At 44.5% G+C, this 18,283-nt stretch overlaps 1 protein-coding gene and 1 pseudogene across 1 annotated transcript in view; one reads left to right on the top strand and one right to left on the bottom strand.

Moving 5' to 3' along the window:
* Window positions 1-4,148, top strand: part of LOC102860428 — an 11,831-nt gene extending 7,683 nt beyond the window's left edge. The window contains exon 9 of the mRNA XM_006881028.1: window positions 4,137-4,148. Within this exon, the coding sequence (XP_006881090.1) occupies window positions 4,137-4,148 (12 nt within the window). The remainder of the gene's footprint in view (window positions 1-4,136) is intronic.
* An 8,272-nt stretch (window positions 4,149-12,420) lies between these two features.
* On the bottom strand, window positions 12,421-17,140 carry LOC102860020 (annotated as a pseudogene).
* Between the last annotated feature and the right edge of the window lie 1,143 nt (window positions 17,141-18,283).

Raw genomic sequence — 18,283 nt, 5'->3', positions numbered from 1 at the left:
TTTCTGCCACATGCCTAAACCTAGGATTTCTTGATATAAATTGCTGTAAGTGCTTTGGGAAAGATCTTTGCAACGTTTAAGTAAAACTGCTTTTCAAGTTACTGACCAGTCTTGTAAGTTCTAAATTTACGTTGCTTTTGGTCTTTACTGTGACTAGCACAGTTTGGGCGTCCTTAAAATAAACTCCTTTCCCTCTAGATTTATGTAATAGTTCATTAAGTTGTTATTAAATTAGGTGAAAACCAGTGAGAAGTGATTGCGTAGACAATTTTTTAAATGACTAGTATATCAACTCGCAAGAACAATGTATATGAAAATGATTCTGGAATGCAGTGTTAAAGCAGAGATAACTGGCCCAGATAACTTACTCGGAAATAATTTATATCAATTTAAGCTGTTAGCGCATTGTATAACTTTTCTTCCGTGACCCTCACCTATATCCCTAAGCAATGCTTTTGGAGCTTGAGAATAGAGGACACCTCTTGCTCTGTTGACCCTGCTGGAATATTAGGATAAGACAAGATTAGGAGTGACCCAGTTAATTTATCTGAAAGGTTAACACCTACAAGGCCTGGTCTCTGAATGCAGCCTCTAGCTTGGATACTAGAGATTCAGCTGAAGGAGTTTTCCTACTTGCACAACTGGTCAGACAGTAGAGCATCTGTCTCCCGAGCGAGCATGCCAGCCTGCATCAGTGTGAGGCAAGGGACGCTGGGAGTCCTGGGTGCTGGACCAACTACGTTGGCCCTTGGAGGACAGGACCCTTGGCATTGCTTTGGTCAGAAAGTGGGGGAAGCAGGGGTGCTGGGGTGGGGAGGGGTGTATTTAATATATCAGTTAGATTCTGTTTTGTGCAGCTTACTGCGTCTTGCTATCCGACATGTCTTAGTCCTGCTTCGCATTCTGAGTCTTTGTTTAATACAACATGCAGAGACACTGAAGTGGCCACGTCATTTTCATGTGTCAAGAATGTAGACAGTGTTTCAGTACCAAAGTCTTAAGACCAATGAAGGACATTAAAATTAGGACTTTCTCTAATAGCTTGGGATTCTCGGCTTTGCAACTGGTGAGCGCCAGGTTCCATTGCTTTGTGAAAGAAACAACTTTATCCAGCAGGACCCCTGAGCATTGAAAAGCTTTATGTGCCTCCTGACTTAAATCAGCCAGCTTCGGCCAAAAAAGGGCTGCTTTGTGGCTCCAGGTATTTCCAGTCACGTGATTAACTTCTCATGGGATTAAAAAGGCGCTAAGAGCGTAGAGAGACGCAGAGGGTACCCTGGGAATATATTTGGAGGCAATTTGATTTTCAGTGAGCTGGAAGACTTCCTGAAGAGGTCTCCTCTGAGTGTCCAGCTCTCCCCACCCACTGAATAATTCAGCTGAAACCAGAGGAGTAAGGGGGGTAGCTGATTGGAACTGACACTTGGTAAGAACCAAGATCTACCTATCAGCTCACTCATTAGCAGGCCAGGCAAGCCCTCAGGCAGCTTAACTAGAAGAATCAGTGTTAACCCCTTCTTCCCCTGTGAGGCGGTTGAGAGCCAGTTAAGATGATCTGAGTGATGATGTGATGACTTGATTCAGGGAAAGCTAAATTAGTAGGGGGCCAGTCCAGCAGCACTAATTGTTAACTGGAAGCTGGGTACCATTAGCACAACCTCGCCTTAGCATGTGAGGTCTAAGGTGGGAATTGCAGGATGCAAAGTGCAATTTAAGGCTTCACAGGAGAGCATACTTCTGACCAGAGCCCTAGTTTTACAATTGTGACCAAAATCAATTTAAGTAACAATCAGGCTCTGGGGAGAAATAAAAAATAAAAAGGCAGGCTTTAGACAATCGGTCCACTTCTGAATCAAAATTGGAGTGAATGTGTTTATCTGTCTTAATCTAAGTGACTTTTTACTCTCTTGAATTCTCCCAGAATTGTCTTAAAACTATTTTGTGTTTTTAAATTTTGGAAACCCCATTTTGGGTCTTGCCAATGTCGGTTCAAAGCCCTTAAGAGATCGCTTTTGAGAATTGTTGGTGATTAGTTACAATAATGATCCTATTGGGTTTTTATTTTCAAAGAAACATCCAATGAAAGAGGGAGGGAGCCCTGTTGCCTTGGGAAAAACAGCAGCCTTGACATTTTTTCGGCATTAACACAGAAATAATGATCCTATGACTTATTTTCAAAGAAACACTTTCTTATTTACTGCGTGGTGTAAAAATGTTGCTAAATGTGTTCTTACATTATGTCACTGCTAAAAGTTATTTGCACTATAATAAAGGACTTTTCTACACGATTGTTTCCCATTTTCTAATGTGTTAAATTTAGCACCAGATATAATGTACTCAGAGTCCCTCGGGTGATGCAGAAGTTTAATGTGCCTGGCTGCCACATGATAAACTAAGCTACTAAAACAGACAGGCCAGTGGTTCAAGGCCACAAAGGGGTACTTCAGAAGACAGAGCAGTCTACTTTCGCAAAAATCAGGTCACTGAAAACTACAGAGCAGAGGTCAACTCTGACGCACACGCATCAGGTCTCAGTGTGCTGTAACAAACAGCACACGTATATGACTAGTACATTTACTCCCTCACAGTTCCTCTCTGTCTCATTGCCGTTGGGCTGGAAGTGACTCACAGCTGGCCCTCCTCTGGGATTTACAGCCTCTCAAAGTTTAGAAAGAAAGAAGTAGGAGACCAGAGCACTGGGCCCAAGGTAAATTTTTTTGTATCCTGCCTCCTTTCAACATGGTAGATCCTGGCATTCCTGGGAAATACACAAGTGTCTTGACATCAATTTTTCCCTGAGTTCAGAAGGAGATTCTTGGACGGGTCCTCAGTGTGGTTCGGTGGTGGCAGGCCAGGTCTTTCTGACCTCTGCTTGCTTGCTTAATCTCTCTTATATTGCAAAATAAATGGGTTAAAATACAGCCTAATTGTGTACGTTTAATCTTGCCTGTTAATTCGCTTGCATCTCATGTTGTCTCTTTAATATCCTAGAGGCTAAAACTGACAACACAGAATAATTACATCAGATCATAAAATGGAGGATAATTACACCGAAAATCACAGCCCTAGTCAATTGGAAACAGGCTTTGGGCAGACATAATTCAGTCCATGATATGCCCACAAAGAGAGGAAGGGTTTGATTGTATACTTAATCATTGTTCTGTGTATGCAATCGGTGCTTTCTAAATAGCATACAAGTCCCTTCTTAAGGTGTGCAGTTCTGAGTTTTAATGTAGGCATAGCTTCCGTCTTGGTGCAGAATCTTTCCACCTGTCCTGTAGCAGGTCTGTTGTTCAAAATTATTTTCCTAGGCCCTGGCCTTTGACTTTTACTCCATGGGTAGGCAGTGGTGGTGAGAGGCCATCAGTCCAACCCTGTGAACAACAGATCTGAATCGTATCTCACTGTCTCTGGCATGCTTCAACCCATTGCCACAGTCACCATGTCAGTCCATGTCCTTGAGGATCTTGCTGACCCTCCACCCTTCCAAGCATGATGTCTCTCTCTAAGGAATGACCCCTCCTGACAACACGCCCAAAGTATGTGAGACAAAGCTTTACCGTCTTTGCCTCCACGGAGCACCCGAGCTGCACTCTCTCCAAGATGCGTGTTTGTTGCATTGGCAGCCCATGGGACAATCAGTACTCTTCTCCAACACCACAGCTCGAAGAATTATTTCTTCTTTGCAAATAGGGTGTGTTAGTCTATTCTTGATGAGCTTGGCCAGCTTTGCCATCCCACCCGGTTTAAACGGAGCAGGTTTTAGTGGCAGAAGATTAACACTCTCCTTAACAACAAGGAAGAAGGAGCAGAGAGTACAGTGCACATAACTGGGGCCAGAAATTACTGTGCTAGTTAGATTGGGACATGAATGAGACCAGCAGACTCAGAAACAGAGACCAGCATGAGACAGAGTTGATGGGGCTGCAGCTCCCAGGGGCCAGAGCCACAGGCCTTCACCAAAGTGTGCTGCAGGACACGGGAGATGCTGTAATTGGAAGGACTAAGGTTTGTTAGCATTGAGCTAAGCTGCTAACCTGAAGGCTGAAGGGCCTGTGAGCTCACTTGAGAAGCCGTCCTGATGGAAGAACTATATCCTGCTGCTAGCGTGAGTTGTAACCTGTCCACTTCCCCAGTTAACCCGGTAACAGTGAGTACAGTTCTCCAAGTTCTTTGTTGCTATTGAAATGGATTTCAGAATGAGTTGTGGAACAGGACAATGGGTGTTGGGATTTGTAGAAGTAGGTACAGCAGTGTGGAGACCACGTCCGACTTTCTAGCCATTGGTTTTGTATGGTGGATGTTGCTGGTGGGGACTGTTCTCCTTGGTGAAATTAACAGAGGTTAGATGCAACTTTCTAGCAATTGATTTTGCATTGTGGATGTTGCTGATGGGGACTGTTCTCCTTTGTGAAGTTAACAGAGGCCAGATGTGACTATCCTTGTGCTGCCCCCACACTATGCACCACCCCTCCTAAAACGTCCCTCATGCTCCTTTGCATTTACCTACCATCTACCACTGTCCGTCCCCCACCCCCACCCCCACTATGGTCACTTTAGCCTTCCTCAATGTTGTAGAAATTGAATCATGATATGTAATCCTCTGAGGCTGGCTGCTTGCGGTTCACGCTGTGCTCTGGAGAATCATTTATGGGATAGAATGGATCAGTAATTTGTTCCTTATCTTTGCTGAGTAGGAAAGTCAGCAGTCCCATGAGAAGAAAAACCCACTGACCTGCTTCCCTAAAGGTTTACAGCCAGGCAAAGCTTTGGGTGCCTCAGAAGAAAAGTCTGGCAAATCAATGCCCCCAAATCAGCAGAGTCCAGAATGAAGGTTGCATAGTGGAATGTATTTGGGGGGGGGGGGGGGGATTGTATACCAATGAAAGAATTTTTCTTTTACTTTTCAAGAGAAGAGTGAACTGAGGGGAGGGTTGGGCAGGGAGAAAAAGGCAATAATGAATGAATGGAAATCCAAAATCTACGTAAACATTCATTAAAATAAAAAGAAAAAAATCCCGTGGAACAAAGTTCTCCTCTAACCCACATGAGTCCACAGACCCAAGATGGAAAGCGCCTTTTATATCAAGTAACCCACTGAATGGATATAACACAGTTTCTTTCTCCAGTCATCTGTCGAAGGATACAGTGGTTTCTTAATGAATTTATTAAATATACTGTCAGCTTGCTGTGGTGTGTTGTTGAGTCAATTCCAACTCCTAGCCGTGTAGGTTGTTCCAAGCAGTAATCTCTGTGGGAGGAGGTCACTAGACTTTATTTGCTGGGTCGGTTCCAAACACTGACTTTTTGTAGGCAGCGCGGCACTAACCATTGTATCATCAAATCAGCAGTCTTAACTACTGAATACACCAAGTTAGATTGCTTTTGTAGGAGTCTGGGGGATCAAGCAGTTCATGAATCTAAAGGATTGTGTTCAGATCAGTTCAGCTGTGGACAGTGCAGTGAACTGCGGATGTACTGGAATGATAACCCCAATGGAGAAATCAAGGCTCAAAGAAAGCTTTGGAATGAGGGACTTGGCAGACATGTAGCAAACTCTCCTGGGAGCCTGATTGGGAGTTGGATCAGCACCAGAATTGGAGGCAGCAAGTCTAAAGCAGCCTGCTGGCCAACAGCAATGTCTCCAACCTGTCTCCATGCTTTTTCAATCTCTACACGTAACAGATCATTAAGGAGGTTGGACCCTATGAGAAGGAAGGTGGAATCAGGATTGGAAGAAGATTCATCAACAACCTGCACTGTGCAAATGACACAACTTTGCCTGCCCAAACAGAAGAGGACATGAAGCATTTCCTGCCAAACGTCAAGGACTGCGGCCTTCAATATGGTTTGAAGTGAACATCAAGAAAACAAAGATTCTCACCATTGGGCCAATTAGCAGCACCATGATAGATGGAGAAGAAATTGAGAAGTGTTAACAATTTCAGCTTGCCTGGCTCTATAATCAACCCTCTATCACAATGTTGCCTATAGATTCAGTGGTGAGGTATTTTTTGGTTTTGGGTTGGTTTTTTTTTTTTTACTGGGTGGTTGTTGTGGTTGTTGTTGTTGTTGTTGTTGTGTACCGTCAAGTTGGAACTGACCCATAGCTGACTCTCCAGAAGGTTTTCAGAAACAGGTAATCACACAGGAGGGGCTTGCCCATCTTTTTCCCACAGAGAACTAGTGTATTCAGACCACATGTCTTCAGGATTGCAGTGCAGCTTCTTGCCAATAGGCCACCAGACTCTCTAGCTGTCAGGAAATCAAAAGATGAATTGCATTAGGAAAATCTGCTGTCAGGGAATGACCGCTCCAGAGTGCTAAAGAGCAATGATATCAGTCTAGAGACTAAGATGCACCTGATCTAGGCCATGGTCTTCATAATTACTTGCATCATAATTATTGTGTATCAGAGAACTGGACAATGACTAAGGACGACAAAAGAAGAATCGATGTCTTTGAGTTGTGGTGCTGGAGAAGAGTCTTGAACATACCATGGACTGCCAAGAGAACTAACAGGTCTGTCCTGAAGAGGGTGAAATCAAATTGTCCCTTGGAGGCAAAGATTTTGAAGCTTCATCTCCCATACTGGAGGGACCAGTTCTTGGAGAAGGACATCGTTCTTGGAAAGGTGGAGAGATAGTGCAAGAGAGGAAGACCCTGGATACGATGGATTGACATAGTTACTGTGTAATAGGGGTAGGTATGTCAGAGACAGTGAGACTGGCTCAGGATAGGACAGGGTTCAGACCCTATTGTACTTAAAGGTTGCTATGAGTCACAAGTGATTTGGCGGTACATTAACAAGAACAAAACAATGTCTCCAACTACTGACCAAGATATTTGGCTTCCATGCGTGTATCCTGACTTTTTTTTCCCCATCCAGACCCAGACCAAGCCCATTATCGTCCAGTCAGTTTTGACTCATGGTGACCCTCCATCCGGTTTCTGACCAGGAAGGGCCTGTCTGTCTTTCTCCCACAGAGAAGCTCGTGGATTTGAGCTGCCGGCCTTTCAGCTGGTAAGCAACAAATAACTAACACAAGCTATAAACTTGTGTTAAAAATAAAACAGCAATATTCACTCATCCATAATAACAAATATTCTGCATGAAGAAAGATATCGATACCAGGACCAACTGTGCGGGAGGGAGAGGAGGTTGAGTGGTGATTCTTTGTACTTTGCAAGTTTTCTTTAAACCTCAAGCTGCTCTAAAAATAAGTGCTAAAAGGAAAAAGAATCATTATAACAACAACAACAAATGCATTCATGTCTCATTTTTAAAAAGCACCAAGTTTATATCGTATAAAGTTTACTTAGCTTCCTTATCAAAATGGGAACAGAGGATACTTACTCATATGCCTGGTTCAGGGCCTGCTTATCTCTCCGCTGGACTCACTAACCCTCCTTTCTTTTCCTAAGGTGCAATAACACAGTAAGGCTGGTTTGTTGTTTCCTCAGCCAGACTCGGAAGCTGAGCACAGGAGGGAGAGGGCCGTTGAGGTGGGGACAGTGTGCTGGGCAGAGATAAAAAGACGTCGCCAGTCCCCTAGCCTAGCAAGGAACATCCCTGTGGAGGGATAGCACTATATACATTTTATGGCAGCATTTGGCTTAGATGATGTGGAAGATAGGAATAATTGGGGCCTGTCAGTGCTCCAAACACTTAGCACCTTCAGGTATTTGCCAAACTGAGCCAGCCACTGTCGTGGGCACTTGGATGCATCAGTGCATAAAACAGGCGGAGGTTTCTGGAGGAGAGTTCAGGAGTTTGCATTTTTTAAAAAAATTAATTTTAGTGAATGTTTACAGAGACTCAGGGTTTCAGTCATTTATTGTTGCACTTTTCTCCCTACTTACCCTCTCCCCCCAAATCACTCTTCTCCTTGAAAAACTCATTGTTATACAATCCCTCCCCCAAGTTCACTCCACTATGCAGCCTTCACTCTGGACTTCTGTAATGACAAGAATACCCATTCATATGTCCCTTTTAAACAGTTCTCTCCCTCATGTGTTTCAATGCAATATACACCATTCCTCCCCTCCTTTTCTGTCTTCCCTCAACCCTGATGTCAGTCCCATTTTACAACGGTGGTTCTGTGCAATATTTGTCCTTTTGTGACTGAGATATTTCACTCAGCATAATGTTCTCCAGGGTCATCCATTTTGAATAGTATTTTATGAGTTCCTTGTTTTCCAATGTTGCATACTATTCCATTGAGTGAATATACCAGAACTTCTCTATCCATTTGTTTGTTGATGGACACTTTGGTTGTTTCCAACTCTTTGCTTTTGCGAACAAAGCCGTGATAAACATGGGTGTGCATATATCTGCTTGGGTGGCAGTTATGGTTTCTTTAGGGTATATTCCCAGTAGTGGAATTGCTGGGTCAAATGGTATTTCTATTTGCAACTTTTTGAGAAAGTGCCATGCAGCCTTCCACAGTGGTTGCACCATTTTACACTCCCACCAGCAGTGAATAAAGGTTCCAGTGTCTCCACAATCTCACCAGCATTTGATGTCTGCTGTTCTGTTAAATTTTGCTATTCTGACTGGCGTGACATGAGAAGAATCCTGGTTAGCACAAAAGGTGCTGGATCTCAGGCACAGGGCTTCTACGTGCAAGGCCTCCACGCATGTTCATTGACCTCACCTGTTGGCTTGCATTGGGCTCGGGTAACTCCAGATACCCGAATCATGATGCTGTCATTACAACATTGCAGCCTAGTGCCACTGCCTCTGTTTTAACCTATCCCCACTTCTATCCCAACTCAAAAATAATACTCTCTGCATCAAAACAGAGGATTGCCTCTCAGCCGAGTTCTGTCCCGTTCTGCCTTATTTGGTTGGGTTAGGCAGCCCTGGTGGCTCCGTGGTAAGAAGCTGCACTGCAATCCCAAAGGCACGTGCTTCAAATCCACAATCTGCTCCATGGAAGAAGGATGGCCAATCTCTGCCCCTACAATTAACTGCCTCTGAAGGTATACCAGACGGTCAGCCTTGAGTCAGTGCCGTGCCAACTGCAGCTGCGAGTACACAACACCACCAAGAAAAAGCCCTCTGACACTCCTTTGAACAGTTAGTGGTGCGAAGCTGGTACTAGAAGAAAAGAAAGTGGTTCTAGGGGAGGCCTACCTTCTGGGCAAGAAACCTTATGGTGGAGCTGGCTTGCTGCCAGAGGCAAACACAGTGACGTATCACTTGTAAAGAGGTAAAGGGCAGAGCTGATGGCAGCTTTTATAGTCCCCACTTCATCATGGGAACAAACAGCTGAGGGTGCACCCAGGGCTGCCTTGAGCTAGAGACTTCCAATTTTCCACAATGATTTCACAGGGGTTCCCCCTTTAAAACGTCTCCTGGAAAAGGTAGAGAACTCCCTTCCAAAACATATACTTCATAATTAATTAAAATGGGTGTATCTAAAGTACCGAAACAATGCCCAACAAAGAGAGAGAGAGAGAGAGAGAGAAAATCAAGTGGCCCCAGACGCTTTCTCCTGCTTTGATACACCCTTCCTTCTCCCTGGGAAAAACGGTGACTGGTGAACAAACATGGAGCGGCTGAGGAGAAGACCTTGTTTGGTGGGGTAACACGGAGCCCCAAATAATAGGCCCTGTGATGCGGCAAGCCTGCTGCAGGCCCTGGGGGTGATGTGGGCTTTGGGGACCTTCCAGGCTCCTGTGAGTAAGAACCACTGTAACAAGCTAATAACCCCAGCACCTCCCTTTCTGTCAGCATTCTGTAATTATGTCTTAAAAAAAAACCCATATACAAATAAAACTCATCTGAACTGCCCGTCTGGGAGCCTCAGGGAGAGAGGATTGGCCATCAGACCTCCTACCTTAATTTGTCCCCTGTGCGAAATGGGAGTTATTGCAGTGCAGAGAGGACAGCCAGGCGTCCAGGGATAAAATATATGTTGGTGAGAAAACCAGATTTGGGATAATCATGATACCAATTTCTATACACCATCTTTTTTACAAAAGGAAGAGTCATAATTTCTCATCCGTAAGACAGTGTCCCAATTATCAAAAGATACTTTTCACACCCGGTCATCACCACCTTTTCAGTATAAAGCCAAAGTAAAATTAGCAGTGTTGAGAACGGCGTTTGTAAAATATACTCAGAGATCTCTCCACTCCTTCGTCCCAGCTTATTACAGAACTATTACAGGCATTCGGATCTGAGACAGCACTGCTTTCTTCTAATGCATGAAATGACTCAGCATAAAAAAAATTTTAAGGTTGTAATAAAAGAGTGGAAAAGGTGTTAAGCACAAAATGTCGAGGAAATAAAAGCAATGTTGGTTATTTTTAAATGAGGACCTTCATGGGTGGTTTGGTGTATTAAGTTTTTAGTTAACCATTCATCTCACATAAAAAAAAATAAATTAAAAAAAATGCTACACACTATGGAACACAAGAACATAGTATCTTTACTTGAAAAGCTTAAAAATAGAGCATCTTAGGGGAGCTCTGGTGGCTTAGTGGCAAGAAGCTGCACTGCAATCCAGAAGGCGCTTGGTTCAAATCCACCAGATGCTGCTGGAGAAGGAGGAGCAATCTCCTCCTGTGCCCGTCGGATCTGATTTGACGGCGCACACACACACACACACACACACACACACACACACAAATAGTAATAAAATTTTTTTAAAAATAGGACATCTTTCCAAGACCAGTTAGAGCCAAGTATTAGGATTACCTTAGAATTAGTACATTTTTTTAATTGACTTGCTTACAAAGCAATGTATATATTGCTTATATATTTACACACATTGTATATTTATATACATTGTGTTTCTCACTATTCTTCATTCACATTATGTTTCATACAATCATTCTCGTGCATTATGCTTTGTTGGGGTTTTTTTTTAAATATTTTTTTTATTTTATTATTCCTTTGTGTGTGTGTCCCATCAAATTGGGTCTGACTGGTACAGGAGGAGATTGCCTCTCCTTTTCCAGCAGAGCATCTGGTGGATTTGAACCACATACCTCTGGGATTACGTATTACGTCTTATAAAATTAATCACCATGGTCCTTGTCCATCATTACCGTGTCTTTTGCCCAGATTCTTCCCATTTGCTTCCTCCCCCCACCTCCATCCACTAAATTGTGCAACTCTGTGGTTTCAGCCCTACCTAACCTTACCCCTCTGCTCCCCCCTGCCCCTCCCCTGGAGTTCATGTACATGTTTTACTAATTGTCCTTCTATTTTTATAGTAATGGTCAAGGCACCCAAGTGCCTCAATGGTGCAAACTGTTGAGCACACGACTAATTAAAAGGTTGGCTGCTGGAATCCACCCCGGGAGACCTCAGAAGACAGGCCTGGGGCACCTTGTTCTGGAAGCATTAGCTTCATAGTCCTCCCAAGGACCAGTTGCCTGGACACACAGGGTCAGAGTCCCTGTGAATCAGAATTTACATGCCTGGTAGCTAACAACAGCATATATGTCACATCTGTAAACAGTGTTAATTCTTGACTTGGGAGTCTCCTTCAAGCCTGAGTAACTTTAAAATTACTGAAAATTCTGCCTGTCATGTTGAAAGGGCAGCACAGGCCTATTTATATCATCGGTTCTCATAAAGCATGTCTGTGTAGTGAATTCATGACCATAGTTCTTTCTCCTGGAAGAGATGCTAATAACGGGTGTTAATGAAGCCGGCTATGGAAGTTTTCATCTGAAGGCATCCTGTTAGATACGCATTACTCAAAGAGCCGAAAGACACCTGTTATCTGCCTTTAAAGATATTGCTAAGATCTAACTGGGAACCGGACTGCTCCTTGGAGGCAAGGATTCTGGGGCTTCTTCTGACATACTTTGGACATGTAAGGAGGGACCGGTCCTTGGAGAGGGGCATCATGCTTGAGAGGGTGGAGGGACAGCGCAGGAGGGGAAGGCCCTCTATGAGGTGGATTGATTCAGTGGCTGGGGTATCGGGATGGGTGTGTCGAAGGCAGTGCGATTGGCACAGGATAGAGCAGGGTTTATTTTTTTTTTTTCATTTTTACATATACATATATTTATATATAAAAAAAACAAACCCAAACAAACAACAAACTGATTTGGTCTCCCATTAAGGCTGTTACAGACTCAAGTTATGCAAACCACGTACAGAGTTACCATCAAGTCAATTCGTACAAAAGAGAGGTGACCACGCTGGCCTCTCACGGGCTGGGCTGGGCAGTCCCCGGGAGGCAGGCCAGGTGGCCATACTGGCTGCTCCCTGCTTGGTTCCATGCACGGCTGGCGTGCTCCTTCCCTTGGGTGCTGGCAGAGTTCTGAATCCTTCTGGAAAGCTGACGGTGGAGCTGAAGTGAGGTGCCCAAAGCTTGGCTTTAGCAAGTCCTGCAGGCCCTCTGCATCTGCGCTCTCCACACTGGACTATCTCGGCTTGACCAGCTACAGCCCTCAGCCGTTGGCCTGGCCTGGGGCAGGGGGCAGGCAGTATGTCGGGGGGTCCGAGTATCTCCGTTTGGTGCCAGGGGCCCGTTCTTCCTCGTCCAGGGCCTCGAGGACAGCCTGTGCGGGCAGCTCTGCGCCTGGAGTCACGTACACCGAGTGTACCAGGTCTGGGCGCCGGGCGGGCGGCTCACGGCGCCTTACGGGGACCCCAGAATCAGGGGTCTTAGGCGCCCAGCTGGGCAGGTGAGTAGGTAGGCCGGGCGGGAGCTTGATTTTGCCCATAGGCATGACAGGCGTGCGCCGGGGGGTTTTCACTCAGACTGTCTCGAAGGACGAAGGACGAGGGCCTGCGTCGTGGAGGGGCTGCTGCCGGGGCTACCACCGCGGCCACCGTGGGGAGGGGGCACAGGGTGGGTGTGCCGGGGCAGGGGAGAGTTGGCGCAGGGGGCCCTTAATACTGACCTTCCGCGGCCCCCCGCCCGGCCCGCTCCTCCAGCAGGCTCTCGGTGCTGGCCGATGTCTCCGAGTCCAGGTTCTCCTCGTCGGAGCCTCGTGGGTCCAGCTCTGGCAGCCGGTAGGTGATGTCCTCCCTGGGCTCTGATCACAGCAGGTCTGAGTCCTGGTCTACCCCTGACCCTGGCCTGGGTCCACTATGATTTTTATTGAGGCTTCTTCCTCTTGCCACAAACGACTGGACGGCAACAACAACAACAACTGGGACATACACATGTAAAATATATTTCAGGATTAAAGTCAGTAAACAATTAGAGTCAAATTGAGTATACCGAACTGAAAATAACATAGAATTTATCAATTCCATGTTATTCCTATTTCTGTATACACAGTTAGACTCTGTTTATCAATCATATCTCAATCTCACGTTAATAGAATTAAGAAAGAAAACAACTATGAGATATCATCTCACCCCAGTAAGAATAGCAAAATTTAACAGAACAGCAAACAACAAATGCTGGCGAGGTTGTGGAGAAATTGGAAGCCTTATTCACTGTTGGTGGAAGTGTGAAATGGTGCAACCATTGTGGAAGGCTGCATTGAAAAACAAGGAACTCATGCAATATTATTTAAAATGGATGACCCTGGAGGACATTATGCTGAGTGAAGTATCTCAGTCACAAAAGGACAAATACTATATGGTGCCTCTGTTGTAAAACAGGACTGACCTCGGGGTTGGGGGGGAGATTGAGAAAGATGGGTTCAATAATGTATACTGCACTGAAACAGATGAGGGAGAAAACTGTTTAAAAGGGATATGTTATTGGGTATTTTTGTCATGACAGGAGTCCAGAGCTAAGACTGCAGAGTGGTGTGGACCTGGTGGGAGGGATTGTATAACCATGAAAGAATTTTTCTTTTGCTTTTCGAAGAGGGTAGTGTACTAGGGGGTAGGGTTGGGAGGGGAGAAAATTGCAACAATGAATGAATGGAAACCAAAGTCTCTGTAAATTTTCACTGAAATTAATAATGTTGATGTTGTTATGTGCCATCGAGTCGTTTGCGACTCATAGAGACCCTATGTACAAGAGCCCTAAAAGTCGTTCTATCCTGTGCCAACCTCGTTGTCTCAAACACATTCATTCCCACCACTCCACTCACAGAATCGATCCATCTCATTGAGGGTCTTCCTCTCCTGCGCCGTCCCTCCATTCTCCCAAACATGATGTCCCTCTCCAAGGACCAGTCCCTCCTTGCAACATGCCCAAAGTATGTCAGACAAAGCTTCAGAATCCTTGACTCCAGAGAACATTCTGGCTTCACCCTCTCTAGGACAAACCTGTTTGTTCTCCTAGCAGTCCATGGTCTAGCCAACACTCTTCTCCAGCACCACAACTCAAAGGCATCAATTCTCTTTCTATCATCCCTATTCACTGTCCAACTGTCTGATGCATAGCAGGTAATTGCAAAGACTATAGCCTGGATCAGGCGCACCTTAGTCTCCAGCCTGACGTCGTTGCACTTCAGTACTCTTAAGAGGTCCCTCACAGCTGACTTTCCCCAATGCAATTCATCTCCTGATTTCCTGGCTGCTGTTACCAAGAGTGTTGACTGTGGAGCCAAGCAAACTAAAACTGTTTACTATCTCGATCTCTTCACCATCCATACTGATGCTGCCAAATGGCCCAGTGGTGAAAATCTTTGTTTTCTTGATATTGAGCTTCAATCCATATTGAAGACTGCAGTCCTTGACCTTCTGCAGCAAGTGTTTCAGGTTCTCCTCAGTTTCAGTGAGCAAGGTTATGTCATCTGCATAACGCAGGTTGTTGACAATTTTTCCACCAATCCTGACTCCTCCTCGTACAGCCCAGCGTCTCAGAAAAAATAGAATTGAGAAAGAACTTGCCGAGGAAGACATCTTGGTCTAAAGGTCTTAGATGGGCTTGGGTCTGAAGTGCCTTTGCACCCCTGTGATACCCAGATTCCCCTGCGTCCACCAGCTTCAGGCTTAAGGTGAGGAGCCCTTATTGTTGTCCAAAGCTCATTGCGGGTCAATCAGAGTGATGACCCCCTAATAAATGAGAGTTCAAGGAACGAAAGACATTTTACTGGTCATTTTGTGGAAAGGAAAGAGTGCATATCCCAGATATCACCTAACAAATGTTGTTGTTGTTGTTGTTGTGTGCCATCAAGTCACCTGTGACCCATAGCGACCCTGTGTACAGCAGCCCTGCACCCTGCCCTGTCCTGAGTGCATCTCACTAATTCCAACCCACCAACTCCCATTGGCCAGACTCTTCCTCTCCTGTGCTGTGCCACCGTCCTTCCGAGCACAATGTCCTTCAAGGACCAGTCCCTCCTGGCCACGTGCCCAAAGTATGTGAGACTGAGCTTCAAAATCATAGCCTCCAAGGAGAAACTTGGTTCCACCCTTTCTAAGACAGACTTACTTGTTTTCTTGGCAGTCCATGGTATGTTCAAGACTCTTCTCCAGCACCATAATTCGAAGGCATCAATTCTTCTTCTGTCATTCTTAGTCATAGTCCAGTTCTCTGATGCACAGCAAGTAATTGTGAAGACCATGGCCTGAATTAGGCACACCTTAGTCTCTAGACTGACATTGTTGCTCTTCTGTACTCTGGAGAGGTCCTTGACAGCAGACTTCCCCAGTGCAGTTCGGTTTTTGATTTCCTGACTGCTGGTGCCAAGAGTGTTGACTGTGGAACCAAGAAAGGAAGCTGTAATTGTTAACAAGCTCAATCGCACGTGTTCTGCTTACTGACTCTCCACAGGTTTTCTTTTTACTGACTATAAAAAAAAATCTTCATTTTACAATTTCCGCCCCAAGTCTCTCTTCAACTTCTAGCTTTGGGCATCCCTCCTGTCCCCATCTCTTTCAAAACACTCCACTTTCATAGAATTGATGTCAAGTCATCATGATGCTTTAGGGGTCTTTGAGGCTGTAAATTGTAACAAGAAAAGAATGTTCATCTTCAGACAAATTGCTGGTAGATCAAAACTGTCTAAAACAAGCAAGTTAACGTTTGCACGACATGCTACAGATCCAGCTCCCATGTCCTAGGCAGATTCCAAATCTTTCCCTGTCTTCCTTATGCGTCCCCATTCTCCCAGGGGACTTTAAAAAAAAAGAACTTTATCATTTTATCCTGAAAAAAGAAAAATAAGAATTTTTTTAATAGTACTTTATTTACAAAATTCGAATGCATTGATTTCAAGAACAGTCTTCCAAGTTCCCTTACCGCCCCCCCATCAAATTGTACAACTCCATGATTAATCCTCCACCCCCTGCACATCCTCATCCCTCTGCTTCCACCCTCACCCCGTTGGATCCTTATACTTACTCTACAATAATGGCTTTATACAATATTTGTCCTTGTGAGACTGAGGTTTCCTACCTTTTTGTTGGTTAACATCCTGCCTCATTTCCAAGAGATGTGACATCAGCAAATAGCGGAAGACATTACTATAGGTGGAAGGAAAACTGACAGATAGTGTTTAATTCTTCAGGGTTCAGATTTAGTACCTCCTTGTCAGGTTTCCCCAGCAACCTGTTAACCTGAATGTAAAAGGCCCAGGATGGCGTCACTTGTGTTAAGCTTCTCATCTGCAAACAGGAAGAAACCTCACTAGTTTCCGTTTACTGTTATATGCCTGATCTCCCCAGGAGCTAAGACATTTTAGTCAATCAACCAACTCTCCTAGAAAACAAAAGCCTAAGCTAACCTTCGAGTAATTGTCAGCTCAGTTTAACTTTGCTCAAAATTTCCCCTGTGTGCTCATAAACTTTTCAGATTTGTACAACTTCTGGGGTTCTTATTGACTTCCAGGTCGGAAGTCCCTAATTTATGAATTTCCAAATAATGAGTTTGTTCACAAGTTCCACCTTGTGGAAATTTTACTTTTTAACGAGTCTTTATTCTGAAGATATTTCTATTACCTGTGCTGTCACTTGTTTGTTCTCCTGAGTACCATCTGTGTTGCTCACCAGATGATAATTTCCATCTGGGTAGATACCATACAAGTCTGATTATATCCTAGCATCTAACATGGTGCTTCATAAATAGTACATGTTTGTTGAATAAATCAATTTGCAGTTAAGATGCTGTGTTAACTACCTGTTGCTGCAGAACAACTGATGCCAAAATTTAGCTATTTAAAGCAATAAACCTTTATTATCCCCCACAGTTTCTGCAGGTCAGGGATTGAGGAGCAGCTTAGCTGGGTGGTTCTAGTTCAAGGCCTCTCACGGCATTGGGATCACGTCGTCAGTCGGGGTTATAAGGGTCGATAAGACTTGACTGGGGCTGGAGAATCCACTTCTAAGATGACTCACTGTCTTGGCTGACCTGAGGGCCTCTCCGTGGAGAGAGCTGCCCGAATGTCTTTCCAGCATCGCAACTAGCTTCTCCCAGAGGGATTGATCCAAAACAAAGCAAGGCAGAGGCTGTCATGTCGCTTACAGTCTGACCTCAGTCGTCGTACATGATCATTTCTGCAATGTCCACTTGGTAATGTAGGGCAGCTCTGAGCAGCATGGGAGGCAACTCTAGAAAAATGTGCACACCAACCGGAGGACATGTGAGCGCCATCCTGAAGGCTGACCCCCACAGTTGACCAATCCTTAATATATTCCTTGAAAATTCTTGTTATTATGTGGGTGGTTCTAGAGTTCACAGAAGGTAGGGGGTTGTGAAGCCAAAGAAATTCTGCTTATGGCTCTTACATTCCCATTGCTGTAGCCTGGGAAACTTGAGGAATGTCTGTGGAATGTCTTTCCTCTGTATTTCAGCCAACCAGATTCTCAGAGTAAAGTATAATAAAGTACAAAGAATTCCCAAAGTCCTGATGTCTCTAATGCAACGAATTCCTATTACATATAAGAACCATGACAAAGTCCTAAATTTGTGGGCAAAGGAAATTCATTCTTACTAAGAATCTCAAGTAACAACTGAAAAGTGCAAGAAGTATTCTGTTGACTTTTGCAGGTTAAAGAGACATACAAATAGCCCAAAGAAGGATGAGCGTTTCCTTGTCTACATCGCATTAAAACAAAAGTCATCGTGGGATTAGATGACAGAGGGCCTGAAAAGAGCAAATTCATTAATTAATAGCATAAATCACAGTCTACTGAGGGCAAGCTGGAGACATGAATACATCTTAGATTCTTAGTATTACCTTGAAACAAACACCACAAGAGGGTGATTTAAAGAACAGAAGTGTATTTTCTTGCTACTCTGGAGGCTGAAAGTCCAGATTAAGGTCTCAGTTATACCGATTCCTTCCTTGGCTCCTTGACTTGTAGATAATTCCCCACTCGTCATCTGTCTCTATTACCCTACCCAACTCCCCACATGCTCGTCTCTCCTTTATTATATATCTGCTCTTTTTCTGACAC

This window comes from Elephantulus edwardii, unplaced genomic scaffold, assembly GCF_000299155.1.
Source record: "Elephantulus edwardii isolate Elephantulus edwardi_28Jun2011 unplaced genomic scaffold, EleEdw1.0 scaffold00011, whole genome shotgun sequence".
Classification (NCBI taxonomy): domain Eukaryota; kingdom Metazoa; phylum Chordata; class Mammalia; order Macroscelidea; family Macroscelididae; genus Elephantulus; species Elephantulus edwardii.
The sequence above is the reverse complement of the archived record's forward strand: the minus strand, read 5'-3'. Positions and strand labels throughout refer to the sequence as shown.